At 35.8% G+C, this 27,372-nt stretch overlaps 1 protein-coding gene across 1 annotated transcript in view; it reads right to left on the reverse strand.

Annotated features, from left to right (window-relative positions):
• LOC139691026 (intermembrane lipid transfer protein VPS13B-like) overlaps positions 1 to 27,372 on the reverse strand; it is a 131,958-nt gene that overhangs the window by 85,389 nt on the left and 19,197 nt on the right. The window contains exons 11-20 of the mRNA XM_071588744.1: positions 25,720 to 25,834; positions 24,369 to 24,517; positions 21,097 to 21,269; positions 19,327 to 19,512; positions 15,332 to 15,482; positions 13,032 to 13,166; positions 7,888 to 8,913; positions 6,220 to 6,434; positions 1,141 to 1,339; positions 694 to 940 (exon numbers count right to left, since the gene is read on the reverse strand). Of these exons, the coding sequence (XP_071444845.1) occupies positions 694 to 940; positions 1,141 to 1,339; positions 6,220 to 6,434; positions 7,888 to 8,913; positions 13,032 to 13,166; positions 15,332 to 15,482; positions 19,327 to 19,512; positions 21,097 to 21,269; positions 24,369 to 24,517; positions 25,720 to 25,834 (2,596 nt within the window). The remainder of the gene's footprint in view (positions 1 to 693; positions 941 to 1,140; positions 1,340 to 6,219; positions 6,435 to 7,887; positions 8,914 to 13,031; positions 13,167 to 15,331; positions 15,483 to 19,326; positions 19,513 to 21,096; positions 21,270 to 24,368; positions 24,518 to 25,719; positions 25,835 to 27,372) is intronic.

Raw genomic sequence — 27,372 nt, forward strand, 5'->3', positions numbered from 1 at the left:
ACCCTCAGGGCACAGGTCTGAGTCCTGGAGGAAGCAGGATTTTTCAGTGGTACCTTGATTCCTACTCCAAATCAGATCAGGATACCAGTTGGAGAGAATTCTAAATGGAGCATGCCACCCATCAGATGGGAAGTTAAATTGTGGACCCCTTGGCAGCCAGCATTATGAGTAGACTAATGCTGATACAGGGTTTCTCTGTACCCTTCCCCCATTCCCCAAACATCCTACCCCATTTCCTAATGATCCCTAATAGCTCAAATAAAGTTACTGTAGTGGCATCTCCTGCAAATTCATTGAACGAACATTGCTTGTTAGTCCTTGTTGCTGACAAGTAATGCTGAAAGTACTTCCTCGTTTAATTTCCAGATATGTATGTATGTATGCATGTATGTATGTATGTATGTATGTATGTATGTATGTATGTGTATATATATATATATATATATATATATATATATATATATATATATATATATATATATATATATATACATACATATACATAAATATACATATATATATATACATAAATATACATATATATATATATACATAAATATACATACACACATATATATATAATACTCCATAAGTATATAACTCCATTGAATCCAGTTTTAAGAGTCAGAATCATAATAAATAGGCAAATTATAATAAATTATAATATATTATCATAATAAATTCAGACTCTACCTTTGGTAATGAGCTATACGGGCAGATGCCACTTTGGATTCCACCTTCAAGTAAACTTCTTTCATGTCAACTGATGTCATTAGGTCTTCTAAAACCAAGGATAATTTTCTTGTGATAGCCCTTGAAGATTCACCTCTCTCTTTGGATTTCCTGCTTGATTGGGCAGAAGCATAAACAGATATGGCTATTCGAGCAAGTGTCCACTGCACCAATGCTGCCAATTTTATTGGTTCTGAGATGGATCCTTCTAAGGCAAAAAAAAATAATTATTTTTAACATGCATGGATCAAAAAACCCATGCTTATATTGTCATTAGGGTAAACATAGAGATGTAAAACTATGGTTATCACCAACCTACTTTCTATACAGAATATATATTATGATATTGGCTTAAAGATAATTAAATGAGATCTTTAGAGTTTGAATAGACTTTAAAATTTTCCATACCTTTATTCACCCGTACCAGTGGTGGATTCTCATTAATACAGACCGAACTAGTCTGATGAAAGGACGGAACAGAAGATGGTGATGGTAGGAATGACTGAGAAATATTACCACGCATCTTTTTATCTTGTTGGGATGCCTCATTTTGATTGCTACCACTTATCAAAGCCAACCTCCTAACAACATTTGTTACAGTCTCCAACTGCAAATAATGTAACCAAGTTAAAAGGTAAATATAAGTGAACCAATAATAACGAATTAAATAAGAATCAGTTACAAGAAATAGACTAAGTGATAAAAGTTTAATACAAATTAAAGGCTATTAGTTCCTTAGAATTGTTCTATTATACTGCATATATAATATTGAATAATAACATTAAAAATCAACTTAACACATATTTCAAACCAAAATTAACGTTATTCCACCAGTACTTTCTTTAAAACACATTTTAATAATAAATAAATTTAATAGCCACACAAGAAAAATGATCCACTTGTTAGCCTAATGTTTTTGTAGCCTTCGCTACCTTAATCAGAGTATGAGGAGAAACTGATGGGAAGATTGCAGGAGAAGATGATATTGGGGAGGGGTAAAGATATTAAGACGGGCATGCATTTTAGATGATTAGTGGTAGAGGGAACGGGAAAGGAAGATGTTAGATAATAGGAAAGGTTTAGCCTGGGCGGTTGGCAGGATTAAAATAGTCAAATGCAAACTAATTCTACAGTCCTTAGATGTAATGGTGTGCCTGTTGACAGAGGGAGGAAATAATAGATACATGGTCATAATAATTAAAACTTTCACAATGGATTGTAGCATATCAGGGAACTGGGAGGGAGGTGATGGGTTAGATGATGCTCTGTGATTTTTAATCCTAATATTGAGTGTGTGGTGCACTGCCTGATATAAAAAGCAGTAGAGAGTTCACATTTTCAGAGACAAATGACTTTTTTGAAGTGCAGGAAAAAGACAAAAAAGATGGAGCACGTTTTATACCTGGAGAAGGTTGCATCAGTTTGGAGGAATTTTGGGAATTTGCGTAGATTTAGAAAGAGGTCGGATAGTTTTATGATAATTACAGATATTTGGAGGATATTAAATGTGACAGAAGGGCATGTAAAAAGGAAGTTAGTGGTAATTTTGTTGTTGGAGAGGTTGGGAAAAAAACTTAGAATAAGAATAAGGGACTGCACACCAGGGAAGTAGGTCGTGCAAATTTAAAGTGCTTTGTTACCTAAAATGGGACATTATAGAGGTTGTAATTAAGTTTTAGAATTTTTTGTGCAGGAGGGGGACTGGATAACCACACCAAAATGCCTTGAAAGAAATTAATTTAGAGAATCACAGTTGTTGCGGGTGCAGTGGTCTCTGATAGAAAGATAACACAGGATTGATTGTTTAATGTGCAAAGGATGACAGCTATTAAAGTGAAGATGCAGTTGTTTGAGGATTTAATTTGAACTGAAGAGTGGAATCTGCAGATGAAGAGGGTGACTTTGACGTCTAAGAAGGTGACTTGGGCGAAGGAAATGACAGAGGTGAAAGGAACTAATGATATTGTAATTAGAGAAGAGAGAAAAAGCTTTAAGGTAGTCCATTCCAACTTGCCAAATGAGAAAATATCATTTGGATATCTTAGCCGAAGTAAGGGTTTCGGGGTATGGTGGGAGAGTATATTCTTTTCAAGGTGGAGGTTAATATAAGGAGGGTTAACCCTACTTCCCAAGGTGGAACCCTTTAATTTGAATGTAACAACCACTGCTAAATACAAAAGATATCCTTACTATAATTTGTGATGCTAAGTAACACAACTGTAAAGCCTTTATCTGCTTAAGAGATGACAATGTTGACATAGTTGAGATTTTTAAAGCAAATGATTCAGATGTGGAAAGATTGTTTTTGGATTTTCAAGAATTGAGGAAAGATGAATCATAGATTGTGAATAGGAGGTTCATAAAGAGCTCAACTGTATGATTGGGAGGAAAAGGTTTCAGTTCTTGGGGGATGGGGTTCTGAATTCAAGGAGTATTGAAACTCACATTCTGGTGCCTCCTGGTCCTGAAATTCAGGCGAGTCTCACAACATTTTTTTAATATTTATTTTAGTGTCTGTAAAGTTAGTTATGTACACCAGTGGTTTGGGATATGCATGTTCTGACTCTCACTTGAACAGGGTGGCCACTCAGTTAGGAAAATGTGGAACTGAGAATGATATGGGAATTACTTTTCTTGGTCACATTGTTGAAGTTCATCAGATGAGTGTAGAGAGAGAAAATTTGCTATTCCACATATTATATTTATTTCACATGACCATGGTTTTGATGCTGTACATTACCATTGGGTAATACAATATATGGAATTAGGAAGGCGATAATAAGGGTATTTATTCAGCCACCTATTAGTGAGTTCGGGGAGGGGTTAATTGTGACCCAAAATGGCCTGAGTCACATTTAAGGATGGTCATTGATCCCTCTCCACCACCTGTGGTTGGGATGGGGAAAAAGTTGATGAGGATAAATTTTGGATGCATTCGAAGAAACTTAGGAGGAGGAAATGAGTGTACAATATAGTCAAGCCCTATATTTGCAATATTGGAAGTTACATTTTCCCACAGTTTACAACATTTTTATCATGTCCCATAAAATTTCCTATTTTTCCAACTAATGCGGAGCCACACATTAACAGGATTTCATTTTCAATTCTCCCGCTATTGCATCACAATGTACTGGATTGAAAAATATTTTGCATTCTTAAACAGTTACTCATGCAGATCAACCATTATAAAAACTTTTTTGACTTCGTTCCCTAAATATACACTTTACAAAGACAAGAGAGCAGTATTGTAAAATGGTTTTATGGATGAATTTTAACAAGGCACGCAGTAAAGAGTGTTACTAGTGACTGATATGTGATCTACTTAAACTTGTTATCTCAGTCTACCAGGAAAAGATTTCTGCAATGAAATGAATACATTTTACAACTTGGAGTTAGTTACCTGATATATACATTGTAAGAACACCTATGGGAGAATATCCATTATGCAGATAAATTGAAATTTTGAGGAATGAATATTAAGGAGTTTAAGCGAAGTTAAGGGAATCTACAATATATCAGTATAACTGTTTTAGTAAGGCAAGATATTATGACTGTGATGAAGAAATTTCAGTTGAAGTTACTTGTGATGATGGTAATACAGATAATGACTGTAATCTACTTCAGGCAAACTGTGTATTCTCGGAGTTTGCCAAATTAGATTCTTGAGTTATGACAACAGAGGTAAAGAGTGTTGGTGACATTTTTTGATGAACACCTGGATGCAGGTGATGATGAAGAGAACATAAGAGGATAAGAGGTTCCTCTAGCTTCTTACTAAGACACAGTGAGTGCTATTCCCACTACAAGAAATTGCCTATCTTGTGGTAATGGCAGCAAGCGAATGCTTGATGAGCTGCAGGAAATTGAAAACAAAATGCATGATACCAATAGGCTGAAGAAGTTCAAACAGTTAAAAATATCACACTCAATCATGTTAATTGTTACAGAATTTCAATGGCTCCTAATAACAAATAATACAGAAATGATTCAGGTATTTTCATTCTTTCCTATGATTGATATATTATATTATTTATTTGTAGGGTCCACAGGTTACATTTACACTTTTTCTGGGGTTTCTAGAAAAGTGTAAACACAGGGTTTTACTGAATTTTGTTAATGACCTCATATCTGTTTGACCGAATAAATTGCCAAATTTCCAACTCCTCCAAAGCATTCAACTTGTGCTCTTTCCTTTCTGCATGCAGAATATTTGGTGTGAAGTTGCTGGTATGATTTTTTTTCCAAAAGGTATTTGGCAAATTTAGATCTATTATCCTTTTTTGTGAAGCATGACTAGTGCCCTTTTTTCCTTATTTCAAATGTTCTCCCTGTCTGTCCAATGCAAACAGTGCTACAGTCCGAGCAATTAGGTTTAAAAATTCTGTTTTGTTGCATTAAGACAATTTGTCCTCGGGAGAACTAATTATGTTATTTAAAAAGTATGTTATAAAATGCTGTCTTTTTTGTTTTTGGAGAGGACTTTTTGTGTCTAGTGTGTGTTGTGTTGAGTGAACTAAGGCCAAGTAACACCAACTAGTATTATTAAGCCCATTGACAGCCTGAGCTGGAATGCTTTGTGCGAAAGGTGTCAGAAGATATGCTCACTCTAGGATACATCATAACAGCCTAAAAGCACAATAATGAGAATATCAGGGCAACAGGGCAATTCAACTTATTTGTAACAAGAGCCAGAATTTACCCTTTTGTCAAAATTAATTCTAATTTATATGACCACAGGCATTAAAATGAAGTATTTAGACAAACTTATGATTATGTTTAATCTACCATGAAAACTTCCAACAGATTCAGGTGAGATGTAGTGGAAGTTCGTCATCATAAGAAAAAGAAGTTTGCACTTTTCTACAGACTAATTTGTAACACATAACATGTTTCAGTTCATTGAACCATCTTCAGGAACAAGGCAAGATTCAAATTATGGTACTTCATATTTACACCTGTTTGAGGAAGGGGGTGGGGGAGAAAAGAATGAGGTGTAAGGTAGGCAGGGACAAAGAGGGGAAATATGGAAAACCCAAAGATAAAGAGAAACCTCTCCATTTCTTTAGTTTCTCTGTTTCTTCAGGTTTTCCATTTTTCCCTATTTGCCCCTGCCTACCTTACTCCTCACTCTTTTCTTTCCCCCCTTCCTCAAACAGGTATAAATAATTTGAATCTTGTCTTGTACCTAAAGATGGTTCCATGAACTGAAATGCATTGGATGTTACAAATAAATCTGTGGAAAAGTGCAAATTTGTTTTTATCATAACAATGCAAACTACTATAAATTATGTATTTTCCCCATAAAATATGAAAGTAAACCAATTCCACAAAAGCAATGATATTTCATTTCAGTTTGTATGCTGGAAAAACCCTGAGCCCCTTTAAATTTGTGCCCCCAATATTGGGTTATAATGCGATGTAAATCTCTCAAACTCTAATTTGGGCCAAAATATTAAAAAAATAAGACAATTCAACATCTTTCAATACCTGAATCTCTGAAACAGAGAACATAAGGGCAGAAGTGTCCACATGGATGCATAGATTCAGACCTCCCCCTGGAGTAAATACCACAGGCAAAGTAGATGCAGTCACTCCCAAGGTCAATATAGTAGTCACAGGTTTAAGAAGCGATATGCTCATTGTTGGATGCAATGTATTTATCATCAAGTTGTTCATTGATAGGCTCCAAGGAAAGTTAACACCTAAAACAGAAAAAATATACCGTAAGAGTTACAGATTATCCTCAACTCCATGTTTGACATGATCATGCATTTCCATTTTAAAAAAATTATAAATTTTTCAATATTTTTACGAAGCCATTAGTTTTTTGCATTGCACAAACCAAAATTTATTACATTACACATCTTATTCAGTATCTTTGTGCACAATAAACATTGAAATGAAACCTTTTCCAACAATTTATACAATATATATAATCACTATTTTGACTATTGGCCCACATTTTTTCCAAAAATATTTTTAGAAGACTGGCAGAGCATCCCTGAATTTAGTTCCCATACTTTAGTATTACCATATTTCCAAGGCCATAAGATACACCTTTTTTACTCCAAAATGTGCTCTAAAATCAGTCTGTCTCTCATGAGTGGGGATATATGGGTTTGGGTATTTCGACCTAGAAGCACAAGCCGATTTGTCAGAAAAATACTTGCTTAAGTATTTTTTCCCTACATCAGACGTAGAAAATGATTGCCTTGATTACACATTTCCAGAATATTACTGTCATGAGTCAATAGTAAGCAAAAAGGGTTATATATCTTTGAAAGTACTTTCTAAAAACATTTCCAAATAAATCATAAATTAAAACAATGTACCACACATAGTTTTATCTCACATGAGGTATGGCCACAAAATAATGTCTTCGAATTTCAGCCCTATGCTAATACATTCTTCGTACTAACTTAACGTTCAAATAATTTGATCATTTTCTGTCTTTTCAAGTATTTTTCATAAACTTAAACGTGAAGAATCAGGAACCAGTGGGCCAGAAAATACGGTACTTGAAAACTAGGATTCAGAAGTGAACAGGAAACTTATCCAAATAGGCATTCAATTTTGATAAGTTCAATAACTTTTTATTCACCAATAGTGTTGATTCGGACTTTATATTTCCAATGAAATTTATCCTGAGAGGGTAGTAAATGAACTATACTTTATTTCATTCAAATCTAGTATTGCATGGTTTTTAACCTTACAAGTGTTTTTTCACCAATAAACACAAAGTATTTAATGAAAATGGGAAAAAAACAATTTTGAAATATCAATTGTTTGTAAGTTATCACTCAATATCATTAATTGTTTCATTTTTCAGAACTGGCATTTCATTTTTAGGGAGTGTTTCAGGGAAAACGTACAGCAAATATACCCATACCTTTTGATGATTTAATCACGTTTCAATCCATCTTTCAAAAGCCATGATTCAACCCTGAGCACACCAAACTCAATGCACATACAGAAAACATCTCAGGAAGCACCCACATCAGTAAGAAATCACTTTCCAACAATGCAAATAGGAGGTGCTCTTTCATGAAATGATTTTGTAGTCTATACTGCCCACTAATATGCTTTATGACATTCCATTTCATGAAATTAAATCTAAAATAACTTCCATATAATATAAAAATAGATTTCACTTACTAATGCTTTTCTCTAGATTGTAGAACGCTGCCTTCATGGGGAAATTTGAAAAACAGCTCTGAAGAAAAATGTCCCCCTGGACTCCTGCACTATGTAGAGACAAAGATGGCAATTCAATCACTAAGGCACCAAGAGCTTTTCCTGATGAAACTGCATCAGTCACAGTCTGTGGAATGCTTTCAGCTCCTTCAGAAGAAATGCACCCATCACCAATGACAGCAGGTACAAATGCTGTCCACTGTTTCATCTTACCAACAACAGTTGCACAAGACCAAGTTTTAAATATTTCTAATACTGTTTCAAGGAATGTTTGCTTAGGTTTATCTAATTCGTGATTCTCTTGGTGGTCTTCCAAGATGTCATCCTTCAGATCATCCTCTTCAACTTCAGCCAAAGCAGAAGTTGAACTAAACACAGCAGGACCCCCACTGAACGACCTACTATTACTCAGTCCTCTCTCAGAACTACTGTGGACTGACTCAGGGGGTGCTGGTGGAATGGTTCTTGAGGAGGATGAAGTGGAAGCTCTGCGGTATCGAATTGGAGCCTCAGAAGCTGAAAGATTGGTTGCAGGTGCTTCTTCTGAAGCAGCTCTTCTGTTAAATGATGGAACATGACTTTTTTTTAACTCTGATATATTGTTATCAAAAGGAACAGTTTTATTTTCTGTAGCAATTGGAGAAAGCCAATCAATAAGTAGCTGATCCACACACAAATGTGCGTGATTTATCTGGAAGGCAACTAATGGATTCATCAGTTTGGTTGCTGTTTTCACTGAAGTTGACTTAATCTTCTTCTGTAATGTAGCTTTTAATAAATAAGGTGTGGGTGATTCGTCAGTCTCCTTCACCTTTCCGTCTTCCGGTCCTGATAGTATTAAAGTTTGTCTTAGATCTCCTTTACTTGCATCTGCTTTTAGAAGAAGAACTTTTAATGATGCAACAGATACGTGGTATCCCTCAATGTGCTGAGTTAGGAAATATTTCATTGTTAATCCTTCCAAGCATGCATCTATCATGGTGTGATCTGCAAAGGGGAAATATTTATCGTCAACGTTGTTTTTATTCCTTGAATTATGCAATTAAAACAATCTGATGTACACTTCCATCTTGACTTAGGTTAAAGATAATTATACAATGTTAAGTACAGATGTTATGCACCGAAATGAAAAATGTGAATAATAGGGGTAAAATAATTTTCATGTTAAAATATTCACTACTAATGTCACTTGAACAAAGATATCATCCTGTTTTTCAGAGAAAATTTGAAGAACTGAAATGAGGATCTTGGCACCAGTAATTTATGTTCTTATAAAATTACCACATATGTTGAGAAATGTACCTACAGCAATGGAAATGAATATATATCAATTTTCAAAGCCTCAATGAGGTATGTTACAGTTCTTCATTATTAAAAAATGGAAATACTTTCATGCTTGCCAAGTAAATAATTAAGGGCATGTCTTACGTTCAGCTTGTCAAACGTAATGCTGAATTTATGTCTATGCAGATATTAAAGCATAAAAGTTTTTTAAATCTCCTAGTCTGTAGAAGGCCATTTTTTCCTGGTCAGGAAATTTTATGAATCCATTTTTTTTTAGGTGTATACGGTTCCTTTCAGGTTATCTGGAAGATGCTATAGTTTTATGTTGCTGACATATGTGGGTTTCTAATGTCTCAATGAAAACTGAATGCAGTCCCCTTGTTGTTTTTCAATGATAAGGAACTGTAGTAAGCTGACATGTGTGTGAGTGGGGATAGGATATTGGTGTGGAAAGAAACATTTTTACGCCTTTGTTTTCCTGCCTACCTCACCGACTACCCCACCTGGCCTCCCTCTTCAACCACCATTAAAAACTTACCAATAAACAAAACTTCTTACTTACCTTCACTTAATGACCTAGCAAAATGATCAGCTCACTATGATCATCACCTCACCTCCTTGCACCATCCTAAGTGGCTAGTGAACCCCCATCCCCTCCCTTCCCATTTTTTTAACCTCTGCATAACTCAAGACTTCCTTTGGAGTCAATCTTGACACCTCTACCAGATAGGTATGCAAAACTTCTGGTGCCAGGTTTTTTGCTGTTCCTTTTCCTGGTATTCTGTATTTTGTGCCCTCTGTATTTTTATTATTCTTTGAAAGTGACTGGTTACTGCCAAATTATGATTCCCTGTAAACCACGAGTGTGCATGTGTTTGGGACTCAACAATGAAGCTTAAAAAAAGTGAGTGTAATCATGCTTATTGTATGTTTTAATTATAATTTTCATTTCTCTATTTTTGCATGTTTGGTTGGGTACTGCTATGGGAGTGATACTCAGGTCTACACACAGAGATGTGCGGGTGTGAATGAGTAGGAAAAGGACAAATGATAAATGCATTATGTATTGCATTGTTAATGCTCCAGTTGAGTCAAGAAATCAAGAAAAAAATACTCATTTGGCAAAGAAAAAAATTATCTTTTATCAAGACAATGAATGTGCCATTTCAGTAAGAGCTGTAAGTTGCAGTTTTGATGATGAAAACTATGGAATGATGTTCAAATTAGTACAGCATCCACTGTATTCGCCAGATTGGGTCCCCAGTGACTTTTTATTTCCCCATTTAACCGGTAAATGTCTATTTAGGGAAAAGGAGATTACATTGAAAAATTTTAAAAAATTCAACAAAATAATTAGTTATCTATTTTTTCATTTGGACTTATTCAGCGGCCCATGTCAATCTTCCAACCAAAAAAGATACTGGGCAAGAAAACCAACCCATTTGAAGAAATGGATAAAAAGTAAAATTTCTAGTTGAATGAGAGTAAACAGACACACATAAACATAAGGAAATGTATATGAAGAAAAGGAAATATAGGTGGGCAAGATTTAAAAGATGGAAAGCTGCCACAAATCAAAACTAAGATTGATAGCCTTTGATGATGCTCATCTTATTAATATCATTTGTGCAAGGTAGGTATCCTTTCGGAAGTCTCATGGCAGTCACCATATTTCAAAGTTCCATATACATATAAGTAACAAATAGAAAGCCTTTGGCTTGGTACATGTAACAAAAAAACTTTAAACACAGAAAACAAGGACCGAAATAATATCCAATTGAAGATTGTTTCTAAAGTAATGTTGAGTAATTCCATATTGGTAGTCAATAAATGGCCATATATCTGCATTAAATAATTTTTGACCATTTATATGCATGATATAACCATATCAAGGCTACCATTTTTTAAATACATACTTCAAGCATTAATTTCATTCAGAAAAATCATGATGTAGTAAACTTAGGAAAATTGTAAATGGCATGCATATAATAGGCATCCATAAATGGAAAATGAATTGCTTTATTTATTTGGTAATATATAATTATTATTAAATGTGATGTGCGCCTACTGTGGCCAAAGCCCGCTCCGCAGAGCGAAGAAAATTCAAATCTCCCGGCAGCGGAGAAGCTTCCCCTCCACCCCCGCTCCGATGCGAAAGGGGGAGAGTCAGTCACGTGGTCTCCCCTCCCCCGGAGTCCCCTCAGCGCTCGCCCATTGGCTACCGCCAGGGCATGTGAGCGATACGTCACAATGTCACATGGTCTCCCCTCCCCCGGAGTCCCCTCAGCGCTCGCCCATTGGCTACCGCCCGGGCCAGGGCAGGTATATAAGGAGGGGCCTGAGACTCGAACAGACAGAACGGGGTGGGAGTCCCAAGGGAGAAACAGCGCAGTGAACAGATCCTCGCTCTCCCAAGCTACCTGTCGGCGCAGTGAGAATATCCTCGCCCTCAGGTGCACTCTCCCTCTCCCCCCCCCCCCCCGCTACCTGGTGGCGCAGCGAGGAAATCCTCGCCCCCAGGTTTCGCTCGCCCTGAGTCCAGGACCAAAGCAACCGGACGAATGCCGCGTCCACCGCGCCGCCTCCCAGTGCCAACCGAGCTCGACGCCGCACGGAGGACCGACCCGCCGCGATGCCGCCCCGCCGCTCCGACACTCTGCCACCAGCACCTCCGACGACCACCCCGGGATCATCGCCGACCCTCGAGGACTACCGGACCTGGTTGGCCGAGGCCGCCCTTCCTCCGTGGCCGGTGCTGAGTCTCCTGACGCCGCCCACCCTGCAGTACCGCCTCCGGCCCCTGGACTCTCCAAGGACGCCCTACGCAGAGGTGCCGAGACTGCCCCTATTTGGCTCGCCGGACCGTTGGGCTCCCGCGACCAGCCAGAAGCCGGACAGGACCCCGGCCGCCATCCAGCTGCTGTAGCTGCACCGGACTCCACGCGCCCTTCAGGCAAACGACACTCGACCTTCTCCCTGGGAGAGGGTCCCCTTGACTGTAACCCTGTACTGGACGGAATAAACGCCCTTCGGGGTAATCAACGGAACGGCAGGGAGGTTTATTTTCTCCAGCGACCCCAGCCCTTGCCTGGGCAGAATGCTCACTCGCTCGCGCGTTTCGGGGCGGGTCGCACAGCCAACCCCGGACGCCAGCGACACGACAAATGGGTTGCGGTATTCCAGGGGTAGAGTGTTGGACTACTGACAAGAGGGCCCAGGTTCGATTCCCAGACAAGCCTCTCTGGGCACATGCAGCTCCACTTAAGCTATGTGATTTTTTGGGTACCAGATCTTCCTGGAAAACCATAACTGGCACAGAAAAAAAACTGGCTCCCCTACTCTGATGAGTGAATTTCACACGCTGCTGGGCTGGGTGAACTCTACCATCACCTACCAAACCAACCTTTAGGCTGATTACTGTGTTCATGGTTTTTTACAAAATTTTTCATTAAAATCTTTTATCTAGCCATAAGCAGCATGAGTGGATTGAGTTTAAGATAATTACATGTATGTACTTACCACAATGCTGAACAGAAAATATCACTGAAATAATATCTATTTATGGAATGGATAAAAACATCTCTTAGTTTCCTGGCATGTACTCTACCCTCTACATTAGCCAGGGCACAAAACTAATAATCAATAACATATCATGCCATTCTTAAAACACTTGACCTAATAGTTAACATTGACCATGATGTAATTTTTTTAATATAATTACTTTCGACAATAAGTGATAACCAAAGTAGGCATAAAATGTATAAACTTTCACTACAAAGCAAATGATTGAAGTAAATACAAGAATTATTAAAACCAATTACCTTGATCAGATCTAGCTAGAGGAATCAATGAAATGATTCTTAAATGCTCTCTTCGATTACTAGTCTTGAAGAAAGAAAATATAATTCCTAATATAATATCCAACTTCACTTTGGTTGCAGCTATCCGAAGACTCTCTGAAAGAAAAATATTTATTATCACAAATATACATCATACATTTTTCCAATTCAAGCTGTATCTAAACCAGATTAAAAACTCAAAATTCATATAAATTGATGAATTTTAAATTTTTATAAAAAGAAGATTTCTACAAATATGGCAATTCTTGGGAGAAGGGGGGGGTTGAAACCTATTGAAGACACAGGTCAGGGGAATTTGGGGATGTTCCCACATAAGGTAGGAGGAAATTAAAAAACTCTCATTGACTGACCATGTACCATTTCAGAAGATTTATCATGCAGGACTCTCATGGATTGTTTTAAGTGCCAAACATTAGAAGGGGCACCTGCTTAGGGGTGAACACACAAGTACACCAGCAGAGAGGCCTCAACTATACCAAGCACCATAATATGTCCTATCTTATACATAACTGTTGGAGTAACCACATGAAAGAAACAATTACACAAACATTTCAAGGTAATGAAGTTATTGAAGGATGATAATATTTAAGCTTGATTTCATATGCAGCAGAATTACAACTTATGATTATCAATAAAGGATGAATAAGAGGGCAAATGATTAATTAGAGTAAGATCATATTGGGTTAGACACAAGAAGGATCTTCATCATGCCGGAACAGTAATGAGGTAAATGATTGAAAGCATTAAAAAATATAATCAGGATGTAATTGTTTGCTTTGTGGATTTTTATTAGGCTTTCAATTGAGTCAAGTGGGCATGATTACTGAAGCTATTGCAGATTATAGAGGTATATTGGAAAGGTGGGGACAACCTTTTTGACACCTTTATGTCTGTTCAGGTATATGTATCAGAGAGAGATTTAACATGATCCATTATAAGCATGGCCGAAAGACAGGGTTATCCACTACTAGTACTAATTGTTATTACCTCATGATTTTCAATATTTCTGCAGAAAATGATAAAAGAGACATGCAAAGGGCTAGAGAAAGAAATGTAAGCATATGGAACAGACTCATGAAGTCTGTCAGATAGGCAGGTGAGCATATTTTTTGCTGTCAAGCAAGCTTTAGACAGTCAGATAGTTATGTTATTACATTGATTGCCGAGGGCATCACAGAACCAGTATGACAGATATTGGACGGGAATTAAAAATACGAAAACTAAGGTAATAATGTTTTTCATAAGTAATAAGGTGAAATTAAGTATTAAAATTGGATTGAATAAATTAGATTAGGTAGAACAGTTCATCCATTTAGGCAGCATTTTACATGAAAATGGACCAGTCATTAAGAACATATACATATACAGAAACATAAGCATACAAAAACATACTTTTGTAAAAACTAAGGAGCTGATGGCTAAGAATATGCATAAAGATAGGTTAAAACTTCCAAAAGACATTCAGTTTCATATGATAGTAGTTAGTAGTTTTCATGAGAGGCGACTGACAGCTAAGGTCATTTGCGCCATTAGGGATGGATGGGAAAGGAAGGGTGGAGAGTAACCCGGCATCGGCATTAGCCTACTCTTGTCGAAAGGGACCAAGGGGTGCACAGTTTAATGTCCCATCCCATGGACATCGTACTCACTCATAGTGCTCTCCACAAAGCACCTCAAGTAGGCATTGGGATACCACTGAAAAATATTTGTTGTCTACAGGATTTGAACCTGGTCCCTCTCGGTGGGAAGCCTGTACGTTAGCCACTGCAACATCTCGATCCTCTTCAGTTTTATATGGCTCTGGTATTTAGTCATTTAGGAAAGAAGGTTTTTTTAGGTTGGAGGCTTTTGAGATATGGGCGCAGAGAAGTGAGGAAATTGTTGTGAGAACCTAGTAGGCATAAGTGGGTAAAGGGTATATTGATTGATAGTAAACTCGCCAAAAGAGAGAATGCTGGATAAGTATGGTAGATAGGGGAAAGGAATGAGTATTTTGGATGGAATGAAATGAGGTAGAAGGTATGTTGTTTTAAGAAATTATTTTCAGTAACATGAGGTTTAAGGGCATTTAGTATCATGGCATGTTTGGCTTGGATGTGTATCAGCAGAGTTTAGTCCAAGGGGATTTCAATATCTACCTTAGTAAAATGATTACTGCCCGTAATAATAATAAATTTGTTACACATATAGAATTGTAAGGGGCTGGTAATAATTTGATAACTATTAGAAAAACCAAACAATATTTTTAAAATGTAACTCACCACACTGAATAAATCTCTCCAAAGTTACCAAATCTTTTTGATGCCAATATTCTGGCAAAATAAATCTTTTCTGAATATAATTTATTCCATTCAGGACAAATGCTGTGGTTTGACGACCTTCAAGAATAACATGGCATGCTATATCTGTAACCTGTTCAGAGCAATGCAAAACATTCATTAATAATTCATCCAACTTACATGTGAAAATTTTACATCATGACAAAAAAATAAGAATCATGAATGGATTAAATCTTAACAAAATTATTCTGTAAGTTAACTGCAAATTACAAAAAAAAACCAATTTTCTCTCAAAGATAAATGATTAATTTTCATCACTGCCAGTCGTTTTTTAACTTCATGCACCCTATACATTCTGGTTACTGAACATGTGATAATATCTTCGTCATTCTTAAACCTTTTCCTTCAAAGGATAAAAAAAGAAAAAACTAAACAAGATTCAGCCAATTTAAATAGATTAAAAAAGGCTTCCCGCAGTCTTTTTCCAAGAAATAACCTAGCCCAGGGAAGGCAAACACTCCAAATATGTAGCAAAAGCATAAAGCATGCAATCAGCAGATTGCTCCCTAAGTAGCCATAAATAGTAGAAACCAGTAGAATTAATTAATTTCGGAAGGTAGAAAAATGGAGAAACGATCTTCAATAGCAGAATTTTTGACTCGCAAATATTAACTTCTACCATTTATTATGAGGTTTGCAAACTATGAAACTTCAGGAGGATTTTAATTTTTCATTTATCAAAGGAGGATTTTACCTATTTATTTAATGTCATGATTGGGGCAAGATTGAGACCATATAGTCCCTTCTATCTAAACCCTAAACATAACAGATTCAGGTTTAACTTTGCGGAATTCCTTCATGATGAGGGTAAAGAAAGAAACTTTGCACTTCCATATAAAGATTTAATATTTCACGACCATAGTTTTGATGATGCGCATCATCATCACGTGACATACATCAAACATTTTTCAACTTATATAGCCTGGCTCGGAGAGGGAAGGAAGGTAGGCAGAGTAAGGGAGAGGGGGTAAGTTGAGTGCAGGTGCAGCAGCCTATTAGTAGGCAATGGGAGGGGGGGGCTATGTATTGGAAGTTTTCTGGCTCAAATTTGTGGAAGTTTATGTTTCTTGAATGAAGAACACAATGTTACACTCCACCGTTCTTAGAAATAGCAGTGGAAAAAACACACATAGTGTTCCACATTTAATTAGGAGGGTGTTTGTCTACAATGGTTTGACCTTCATTAAGGGATGGTTGTTGGTCATCAATGCCTTGGTAGGGGTGCGGTTGGTGCAGAAAGATATTGGAGTCTTTTAGGAATTTTAGGAGGGGGGAACGGCAGAGGTATATTGTTCTGTTGACCACCTCAAAACTGTTAGACTGAAGGGTTTGCCAAATTTCCAAGTCCTCCAAAGCATTTAACCTGTGTCCTTTCATTTCTGTGCAAAGAATGTCTGCTGTGAATTTACTGGTATGATTCTTTTCCAATAGGTGTTTGGCAAATAAGGATCTGCTGTCTTTCTTTGTGAAACATGATCGGTATTCTTTAATCCTAATCTTGAATGTCCTCCCTGTCAGTTCAAATGTAAATGACTTTGCAGTCACCACAATATAAACCCCACTTTGTTGCATTATGTCAATTCTCAACAATGTTGAAAGGTTGATTCTCATATGGTTTAATGAAAAGCAATTACAATGCGACATCATTAACGAGAATATAATTTGTAAGATGGAGAAAGTGATTTTTCCCCACCTCGTTCATTAAATCTCCCAAGTATTGTCCGTGTACTTGAAGTAAAGTCCAATTGTTGATGTAGGTACTAGATTTGCTACGCCCACACCTTGCTCCAGATTTTCAATGATTTTACTTTTAATTTCTACTGTTATTTAAGATTAATTTTCCTTATGGCTTTCTTTTTACGGATTTTTCTTCAGGGGCAATTTAAAACTATTAGCACAAAATACTATTAAACTTTGCACAAAAAATTTACTAATAATATGTTTGAACACAAGTTTGGAAAAATGTATTATCACTGCTGACAACACAAGTTTGAAATATGTGGGCTTTCTTACAAGTTTTTAATTTCACAAAATCAAAAGTTGTCTATAGGATTGAATGTTTAAATTTAAACGTTGTACTATCCTTACTTTACAATTATGATTTCCCTCACAGCCATTAGCTCTGATATTCCATAACCTCCTTTAAGGTGAACAAAGCTTTATTATGCAAAAAATGTCATCAACTATCTACACTGCATTACTATAATTGGTACCATATGACAAATATGAATCTGTATCATCAATCCTTTTTCAATATTCATAACTAGTTTTCTCCTGCCTACATGAGCTTTATGAGGAAAATACATTCTGCTAATCACTTGATGATAATTCTGTGTTATTGTAAGACTATAATTGAACCCTAATCAAAAATGGAAAAAATGGACTTTCTATTGCTTTAGTATACAAATTAATCACAAAGAATAAAAAAGGAGAATCTCTGTTTATATCACAACCATATTTTCTGCATATTTTGGTTATCCATGCCTGTCTATTATCTGTGCTTTATTAAGTATCAATTAGCATGGATAATCGATTGTTAACTGTGCATGGGAAAATGTCTGATGTCCATGTGAAAGTACAATGAAATGTATATAAGTACTTATGGAGACATAAAAAAGGGGAAACATACATTCTAACTTAACTCTCAAAAGAGTTCTTACCAAGTTATCATACTTTTAGGTATCTAAGTATTGGAATTTTACATGCTGAGATTGTTAGGAAAATTTTGAAACATGAACACCGTAGCAAAGTTAATAAAATTGAGTCCTGTCTCCATCTTCTAATCTAGAAACTATCCAACCACAATACACAATAAGCCAGAACATAAACAATAAAATGACAATGCCAAAGTACGAGGTTCATCCGGAAAGTAGTACCCGTTCGTGCCGCATGAAGTGCTGACGACGCGAGTAGCCGCTGGACGAGGTCAGATAGCTTCAGTGGCTTGTCTGCCTTCTCTGAGCCAAGTTGCGTGACGCTAGCATTGCCTGTGTTGTTTCTGTGATTGTTTACAATGTTTAAAAAAATTGAGAACGCCGCCAGTTGTGAAGTGAGAGCAGTGATTAAATTCCTCAATGCAAGAAACGTTCGCCCATGTGATATTCATCGCCAATTAAAGGAGGTGTATGGAGACAATGTAATGGACGAGTCGTCTGTTCGGCGGTGGTGTCGCAACTTCAACATGGGGAGGGGGAACACACACGACGATGAGCGTTCGGAGAGACCGTCTGTCATTACAGACCAACTGGTGAGCTCAGTTGACGAATTCGTGAGGAACGATCGGCGCGTCACAATTGATGACATCTGTGAGCATTTTCCCAATGTTTCTCGAACAATTGTTCATGAAATTGCTAAACACCATCTGCATTATGCAAAAATTTGTGCAAGATGGGTCCCTCGCGTATCTCAATGAGCTGGCGGCGAAGGACTATGCAGCAGGAATACAGAAACTTGTCACACGTTATGACAAATGCCTTAATTTGCTTGGAGATTATGTTGAGAAGTAGTTTAAAGTATCCTCTTTCAAATAAAATTTTTTATGTTTGTTAATATTTACTTTTGTGTCTTTATTTCACGAACGGGTACTACTTTCCGGATGACCCTCGTATTTACAACTATAGTTGCACCCTAGCTCTGGGGGGTCCAAGGGCTTAAACAAGATAAAACCTGAGGCCTGTGGTAAGTCATTAGATAAATCATCAAAATTCAACCCTAAAAATAGATGTATCATGCTAATTTGATAAAAGTTAGAACCTATTGACTCACTCTTTTAGAATTTTTAAAAGTTGCAAGATGAAAAATATTCCAAAAACAAATTTGAAAAAATATAAATCATCATTTTAAAATACTTTTTCTATTAAACCAATTTATTATAACTATTCATAAGATAAAAATTTGTCACCCTATTTGTTTCTTACCTCTCCGGTTCCACAACTGTACATTATATCCATCACACTTGGGGGAATTTGTTGCACATTCTTCCAAGATTCCATCATACTATATGGATACATTGGTGCTACTATTTTGGCATCTATGTACTTAGATTGAAAACTAACACTTGGCATATCCTCAAAATTAGTAACTTTCTTATTTGAAAATGAACCCTGTAAATTTGAAAATACAGCAAATGATATTATCATAAATACCATAGCATAGAAAATATAACAACTTATCCAAAGCAAAACTGAATATTCATTATTTCAAACAGCATTCATGAAAAATTAGTGGGTGCACACTAAGAGGTATTATCATGAAGATATTATAATACATCCTATAATATTATTCATTCGATGTAACTTCTCTATCAACATAAGGTTCCAACTTACTTTAAATTGATGGTGAATTAGGTTAGTTACTTCATATAAATTTTGAAAAACAGGAAATTCCCCAGAGCACATATCATTTCTATTCAACATAATTTCACTTTGAAGTTAAATAGGCGTCAGCTTCTACAAGTTAGTTGAAACCAATGACACTTTGAAGTATTGGGATGATGACAAATAATAGTTACCCTCTTCTCAAGAGTAAGAAATTGAGTATCCATCTGCATGTGATAACTGAACATGCATATATATTCCTCACAAAAACCAAATATATGCATGCAGAAGTACAAGTCATACGTATATTCCACTGATGGTGAGAAAGTGTTACATCAAATCACATGTTGAGATATCAAGGACGAGAAAATCATCTACTAAGCCATGGTACAGTATGCAAAACACAAGCAAAGGATCTCCAAGGCAAATAATTATTTATTTCAAGTGAGAAAGATTGCCAGATATTCATGCTATGCGCCAGACTGCAATGTGCCAGACTGAGTATTTAGTCCCAAAAATGTATATGTTAATATTTAGACTTTTGGCACTATCTTGAGCTATTTCCATATCAGCTCTATGGAATACATACCAATATAAATTCCAATGAAGCAGCAAGGACCATTAACAGTAATTCCAACACAGAAATTATTTCAAGTGTTTATAAATACCAAGACAATGCCTTAAATTAAATTTGGGCCACAAGAATGACAGAACTTATATTCTACCATAGCAGTTGATTCAAACTGCTTTCATTCAAATCTTTTCTTGTATGTTAGATAACACTCTTGAACAAAACAAAATGTTGCAGATTACTGAGTGATCCCATTCCAAATGGTCTGTTGGCTGTGTCTATCTTGAGCACATTTCATGCAGAAGAGAGACCAAATATCTCTAACTTAGGGAAGGGCAAAACTTTACCGCTGGCACATTTTAGAACATTCTGAAATTTATTTGCATCTTTTATCTAAAAAATATCTAAGCAAATCACCCCACTTCATACAAAGAAAAACAATATATTATTTTTAATAATAAGATGAATGTGTGCAAATGGTTTCATATTTATTTTAGTGAGGCCCTAATTTTCCTTTTTTATAGAAAGCAATAACATTCTAAAAGTTAATCATCTCAGAGGGAATTTTAGCATAAATATTTTGCAAATTTTTCAGCCATGATTATAGTTAACACAAAGTAGATTTTTGGTTACACCAATTTCGTGGGATATCTAATTTATAACTACATTTAATTACTTAACTGTTTCCACTAAACTCACAATAAAACATAACTGGGCTTTGTTCTTCCTTTACAGAGAGGTAAAAAATAACAAAAAATACGCTGAATGGCAGCCAGATATATTTATTTCAGCAAACTTACCTTACATTTCTTTTTAAACACAGTCTCACCCGGGTTGTAATCAGGATGGTCATCAAGATAAAATTGAATAAAAGGGCGAAATAGTGTTATTCTGTATATTTCTGTTGGAAAGTCTTGGGAGGGGAATTCTTCCCCAGATGATGACTTGGCAACCATACTCTCAGCTGAAAAATCTAAAAAAAAAGATTGATCTAAATTTTAAAACACCAAAAGTAATAGTGTTACACTATTTCATCCCCAGAAGTAACGAAATCTATGTGCATCAATTAAGGACACTATCATGAGTATTTTCTGAAAATTTACTTAGATAAAATAATGATGGATGCAAATTTATGGGAAATACCATATCAGCCCCTTAACAATCCTTCTCCTATATTTAAGGCCATCTAGCTGAGAAATTATTCTGAATACCCTTTACAAACATACCTTTACAGTTGGGTGTGGGTGGAAAATTTATCACTAAATTAAGTGCAAAATGTACGACAAGGTGCAAGACTGGAAATAAATAATACAATTAAAATCAGAAGTAAGGAAAATCCCACAGCTATTTGACTGGAATCTTTCAAAAATCAGCTGTCACTAAGGAAACCACCACTAGAAAAAGGTAAGTGGGGTGGGGCATGCAACCTTGCCAGGGGAGACCCCAAAATGGCAAAATGATTTTTTTTTACAATGCTTCTTGGCATATAAGATAATTCCTGCAACACAGGTTGAATATCATTTAGCAACCTAAAATTATTGTTTATGACCTGCTAAAAGAATTCTTTATTCATTTATTTTGTATTTTTATTTGTACTTTTTTCTGTTTCTGCACTTATTTAATGATAGTAGCTTCCCCCAGGGATCCCAACCGAAACCTCATACATTCTGCTATTTATCCTTGTATGTTTATTCATTGATTACATGAACAATAATTTTCTTTCTTATCTTACAAGGGGCAAAGAGCAACATTGAAGAAGGGATGCACTGAAACACATGCATGCCTTGACCACAATCAATCAGAAAATGGATATCACTAGCATGAGATCCACCAAATAAAGAAACAAGACCAAAAAAAATTAATATACAAGGAAATATGTAAAAAAACATGAATTAATTATCACTCAAAATACTTCTACGAGGGGGGACCCAAAAATAACAGGAATGTTGTTATAGATTCTTTAGTTCTTAATATATTTACATTAAATTTTGTTTACCTTCAAAGTATTCCTAATTGACCATAATGAACTTCTCCAAATGATGCTTCCATTGTTTGAAACATTTCTGAAATTCATTTATCGGGATGTCCTTTAGGCCTTCTAGTGATTTTTGTTTTACCTCCTCCACAGTGTCAAAACGCTTTCCTTTCATGTCCCTTTTGAGTCTGGGGAACAAAAAGAAGTCACAGGGAGCTAAATCTGGTGAGTAAAGGGTGGAGTGGAAAATCGATGTCATGCCATTTATTGTCAAAAACTGCATCACAGAGAGGGCGGTATGAGCCGGCGCGTTGTCATGATGGAAGAACCAGTTGCCTGCGTGCCAAAGATCTGCTCTAGAATCCTCTGAATTGAACTCCATAACACTTCAGACATCTCACAGAGTTGATCAATGGTTATGCGATGATCTTCACGAATGAGGGCATTGATTTTGTCGACGTTTTTGCCAGTTCTTGATGTTGAAGGGCAGCCTGAACGGGGTTGGTCTTCAGTTGACATTTCACTATTTTTAAAACGTGTAAAACACTCAAAGACTCTGATTTTGCTTAGGGTAGCTTCCCCATAAGCAGTCTTGAGCATTACAATAGTTTCCACAGCCGATTTCCCCAACAGGAAACAAAATTTCATTGCAGCGCGTTGCTCTTGATAATCCACCATCACTTTTTCGAGGAAATGAAAAAGTTGTTTCACTGAAACAGCTCTCACGGACAGACTGATCCAGTCACAGCAACGGTGCTGCGCATACTGATGCAGGTGGCATGAGCCTGACGTATGCTCGGCCGAACAAAGGCTTCCCCACTCTTGCTCCCCACCGTAGCCCAATTCCTATTACTTTTGGGTCCCCCCTCGTATACATATACTTTACACTTTCAGGCTTCACTTCGTGGAATTGTTTGATGTCCATGTTGAATGAGTTTGTACTTTTCCACTACCTTTATTTTACACTCAACGGTTGTTTACACAGTTGGTACATGGTACAGTATTTAGAAAATAAAGTCTGTGGAAAATTACAAACTCATTTAATACTTCTATAGAGACTACCCCACCCATATATGCTGAGGACTACCCCAACTGTATATGCTGAGGGTATCCAAAATTTTTAACCAATAATCTCTTATCAAAAATGGTAAAATACCCCACTATTCCCCATTCAAAAATAATTATTTTCCTCTATTCATAAGAAAAAAATTCAAATTAAGGTATAATTATTCAGATGAAAATTATTGTTAGGCAAATTATAGAACTACATATACATAAATAGAAGTAATTATGAAATTATCATTCATAACAGCAGTAATATGGTAACTTAAAGGACTTTTTCTGCATCAATATATATCATTATTATTTTTTTGTTCTTGATAGAGTGCGGGAAGGAGGACGGAAAGTGGGAGGGGAAAGTTAAGACAGGAACAGTTTTGAAAATATTGATTTTCAAGCTTCACTGAGCATATGCCCTCCAACTCGTTAAAATTTAATGGGTGTTACAAACATACATAACCCAACACACATACACCTACATCAGTGAAGTATTTAGGCCAGTAACTACAATAATCTTCCCAACAATACCCCTTTCCATTTACCTCCTTCCCCCACCACTATTGAAATTTTAAAAAATAAGGCCTATCATTTCATACAAGGTTTATCAGAGGGTACAATAGAAAATCTCATTTTACTAATTCCCTTTATCATCATCTCTGCATAGTTCCTTTACCTAGCACAACCATACATTGTTGTATTTATACTCTTGGTTAGTAAGACTCCAAACATTCCTTCATTTCAATCTCTTCAATCACAATCAAAATCCCTCCTCTTTGACCACATATTCAACTTTCATATGTCAGCTTGATGAATTAATCCTTACTTTTATAAAAAGATAACATTAGAATTTCATCTTTTACAAATAAATTCAATGAATCAATTTTACCCTGTCAAGACTTATCACTACAGAAAATATGTATACACATATCCCTAAACACTATATTTGTTTAACTTATACAATGATATCAATATAAAAAAATCTTATTGTATCAAACTGCCAATAAAAATATTATCACTGTAGTTATATTCATATTTTACCTGAAGGTGGAGGAACTTGTATATACGGTGGGTAGTCACACTGAGAAGCTAAGTGTATCAACAACTTCAAGCGGTGTAGGAAACTTGCAGACATCTTAAGTCGAGTTGGCCCAAACAATATTCGGATTAATGACTCTTCATTGAAGTTACTATAAAATGAAATTATTCATATTAATGACATCTGAAATCATAGTAAATTACATAGGACATTTGATAATGGAAAGGAAGGTACAACTTTACATGTATTCACATCAAATCAATCCAAAAAACTTAAGTCTAAAACGAGTAAATGCATTCCAAAAGAAGTATGAAAATGAGTACAATTCTGGAGAAAACATGTGACTAGGTGTTTCATATCAGTTTTGTAACAACAGATTTTCACCCAATTCAATACACCCAAAAAAATGTAACAGAAAGTTAACTTGAGTGGTATTTAGTTAAGTTTGATCCAATGACACATTCCAACACCATGGTTACACACACAACCTGTGGATGGCTTGTTCCAGTGTTTCATATTCTAGTAACCCTGTACTTTTCTGAAATTTCTTACTTTCTGTAAACTTATATTGACAGAAAGTAAAAGTAAACTTACATACCACAGAACAATAATTTGACATTGGGCTTCTCCTTTTTTACAGATTAGACTGGGTATCTTGCAATACTAAACTCCCAACCAAAACCTTAACATTCAATTTTTTGGGAATCTTCAACACATCTGATGCTCCAAGTTACATGTTTTCTTTCATTTCTACACCATTGCCAAAACTTGCTTAGCTACTTCCACCCGAGAACCCATAAATTAAGTATGGAGAATTATGAAATGGCGTGGAAAGAATTGGCTATATCTGTTAAACACGTGTCACATCTACAAATTGCACGATGTTAAGACATATATGCATGAACTGTTTGTTCCATTTAACAAATATATACTCATCATTTAAAATTTATAATTAGAATATTGATACAGCAATGAAATATGATAGTAATTTTCAACCATATTTGCAAAAAAGCATGCAAATCATATTTCTCAGCAGAGTATAACTTGTGGACTTCTATGTCCAATTAAGTATTACAGCTAGCAAAAACTTGAAAGCTTTTTGAATTTCATTCAGAAGAAAAAGATTGTTATCACCTCCAATTGTCTGATATATGTAATTACAAAAATCCCTACCATTAATGCATCAAATTAATTTCTATTTGAGTACTATTTTCATTAATTAATAGTTTTTCACATGGTTCTCATTAGATGTCAGGTTACTTTCTACTCTAATTAAGAGGAATTTATAGCATCAATAGAGGGAAAAATATAAATCAAAAACTGTAAATCTGATGTGAATTTTCACAGACATACCAATTTTCAAAATTTGTTAGCTTTGCAAGATTCTCAAGATTCCATTCAGCTGGTGTCTCAACTGTATACAAGTAGTCCAATGCTAAAGCAGGTGTTCTTTCAAGCATCGTTGTTTCTGGAAAAAAGATTCAAATAAATTGCAAGATAAATTGTTGCTCTAAAAGATAATTATTATCCTTAACTGACATCAGTAGTGTGATTTTTTTTCAAACTACCAAAAATAAAATTTTAAATTAAGAATATAATTAATTGTCAAATATACTTATCTTTGTCAACCATGTACGAACCTACCGATACTGTTTTCTCTAGAAGTCATTAAGGGAAAGGAAATGAAAATTGTGGTCATTTACACTTGTTGTGTCACAATTTACAATTGTGGTCAATACTGAACTTAAAAAATGTCCATTGCTTCACATGCTGGAAATACTATCTTCACTGCTAGGGTGCTATGGTATCACAATTCAATAGAAATTTACATGTATGCATACTGATTTTCAGTCATATGCATCATCATCAGAAGCCCTGATGACAATGACCGAGTCGGGAATCAAAACGTCAGCAGCTATGGAGACATTGACCCGGTGGAAGACCCGAGAAGAATTCACCCATACTGATTTTGTTAGCTCTGAAGAAAAATTGTTATTTCAGTTTCCATACGATTTATATTTGAAAGAATAAGTGCAAAATGAAAATGTTAAAAATAATGAATTCTTCAAATATCCAGGAACACTGCAATAAGTACTCCAAGTAAAGTTTTTGTTCAAGTTTCTATGAACACAAAACAAAATGAAGCTTGGATAAGAGCCATTGATCACAATGGGCATCATGGAAAATTAAGTTACAAGAACATGTGCTACACCTGAAAATCATTTCAATATAAGCACAGTCAGCTTTTATTTATACTTGGTTTACATCTACCTTCAGCATGTGTTTTTCCATGCTAAGTTATTGATAGCAATAAGTACTACACACTGATGGCCCCACTTGAAAGGCAATCTCATATTTATTTGTTAATTCTCTTGGGAGGAGAAAGATAAAAACTCGATAAATTGAATGAAACTCGAAAATAAATGGGTTTGATAATGCACAATTGAATCATTATCAAGATGATGTGACTAATAATTCATATTCCTATTCCAGTTAAGAGAGGACATGGAGAATTTGGTCAAGTTTCAAACTATGGAAGTATATAATCTCATGAAAAACCATGCCATATCCCTTAAGAATAACAGTTGAATGGAACTGAGTCACCTACCATCCCCAAACTTGATATAAATGTTTATACAAAACCAGTATACTAATGAAGCTGGGAAGTGATGTGTACCATTATAAAATTAGGGTTTTTGAGATAAAATCACACCCACGCACCTTTAATAAGAATTAGTTGTTTTAGTATTTATCCTATACAATCCAAAATTAATAATCAGAATATCGACAAAATTTTCAGTTCAAGTGACAGAGAAATTTTCAACAAGTGAAGTCAGTACACTGCAACCAAGTCAGACTTCTTATTGAGCAATGATAATGCCATGAATAATTGGTATGTAGGGCAGTATGAAGGAGGTAGTATGCCTCAGGAAGCATTATATATCAGGGAAGAAAATCTCAAAAAGGTTTTTTAGGGATTATTCAAGGTAACTTGCATGTTATTCT

Source organism: Hetaerina americana, unplaced genomic scaffold (assembly GCF_022747635.1).
Source record: "Hetaerina americana unplaced genomic scaffold, ioHetAmer1.1.p SCAF_3, whole genome shotgun sequence".
NCBI lineage: Eukaryota > Metazoa > Arthropoda > Insecta > Odonata > Calopterygidae > Hetaerina > Hetaerina americana.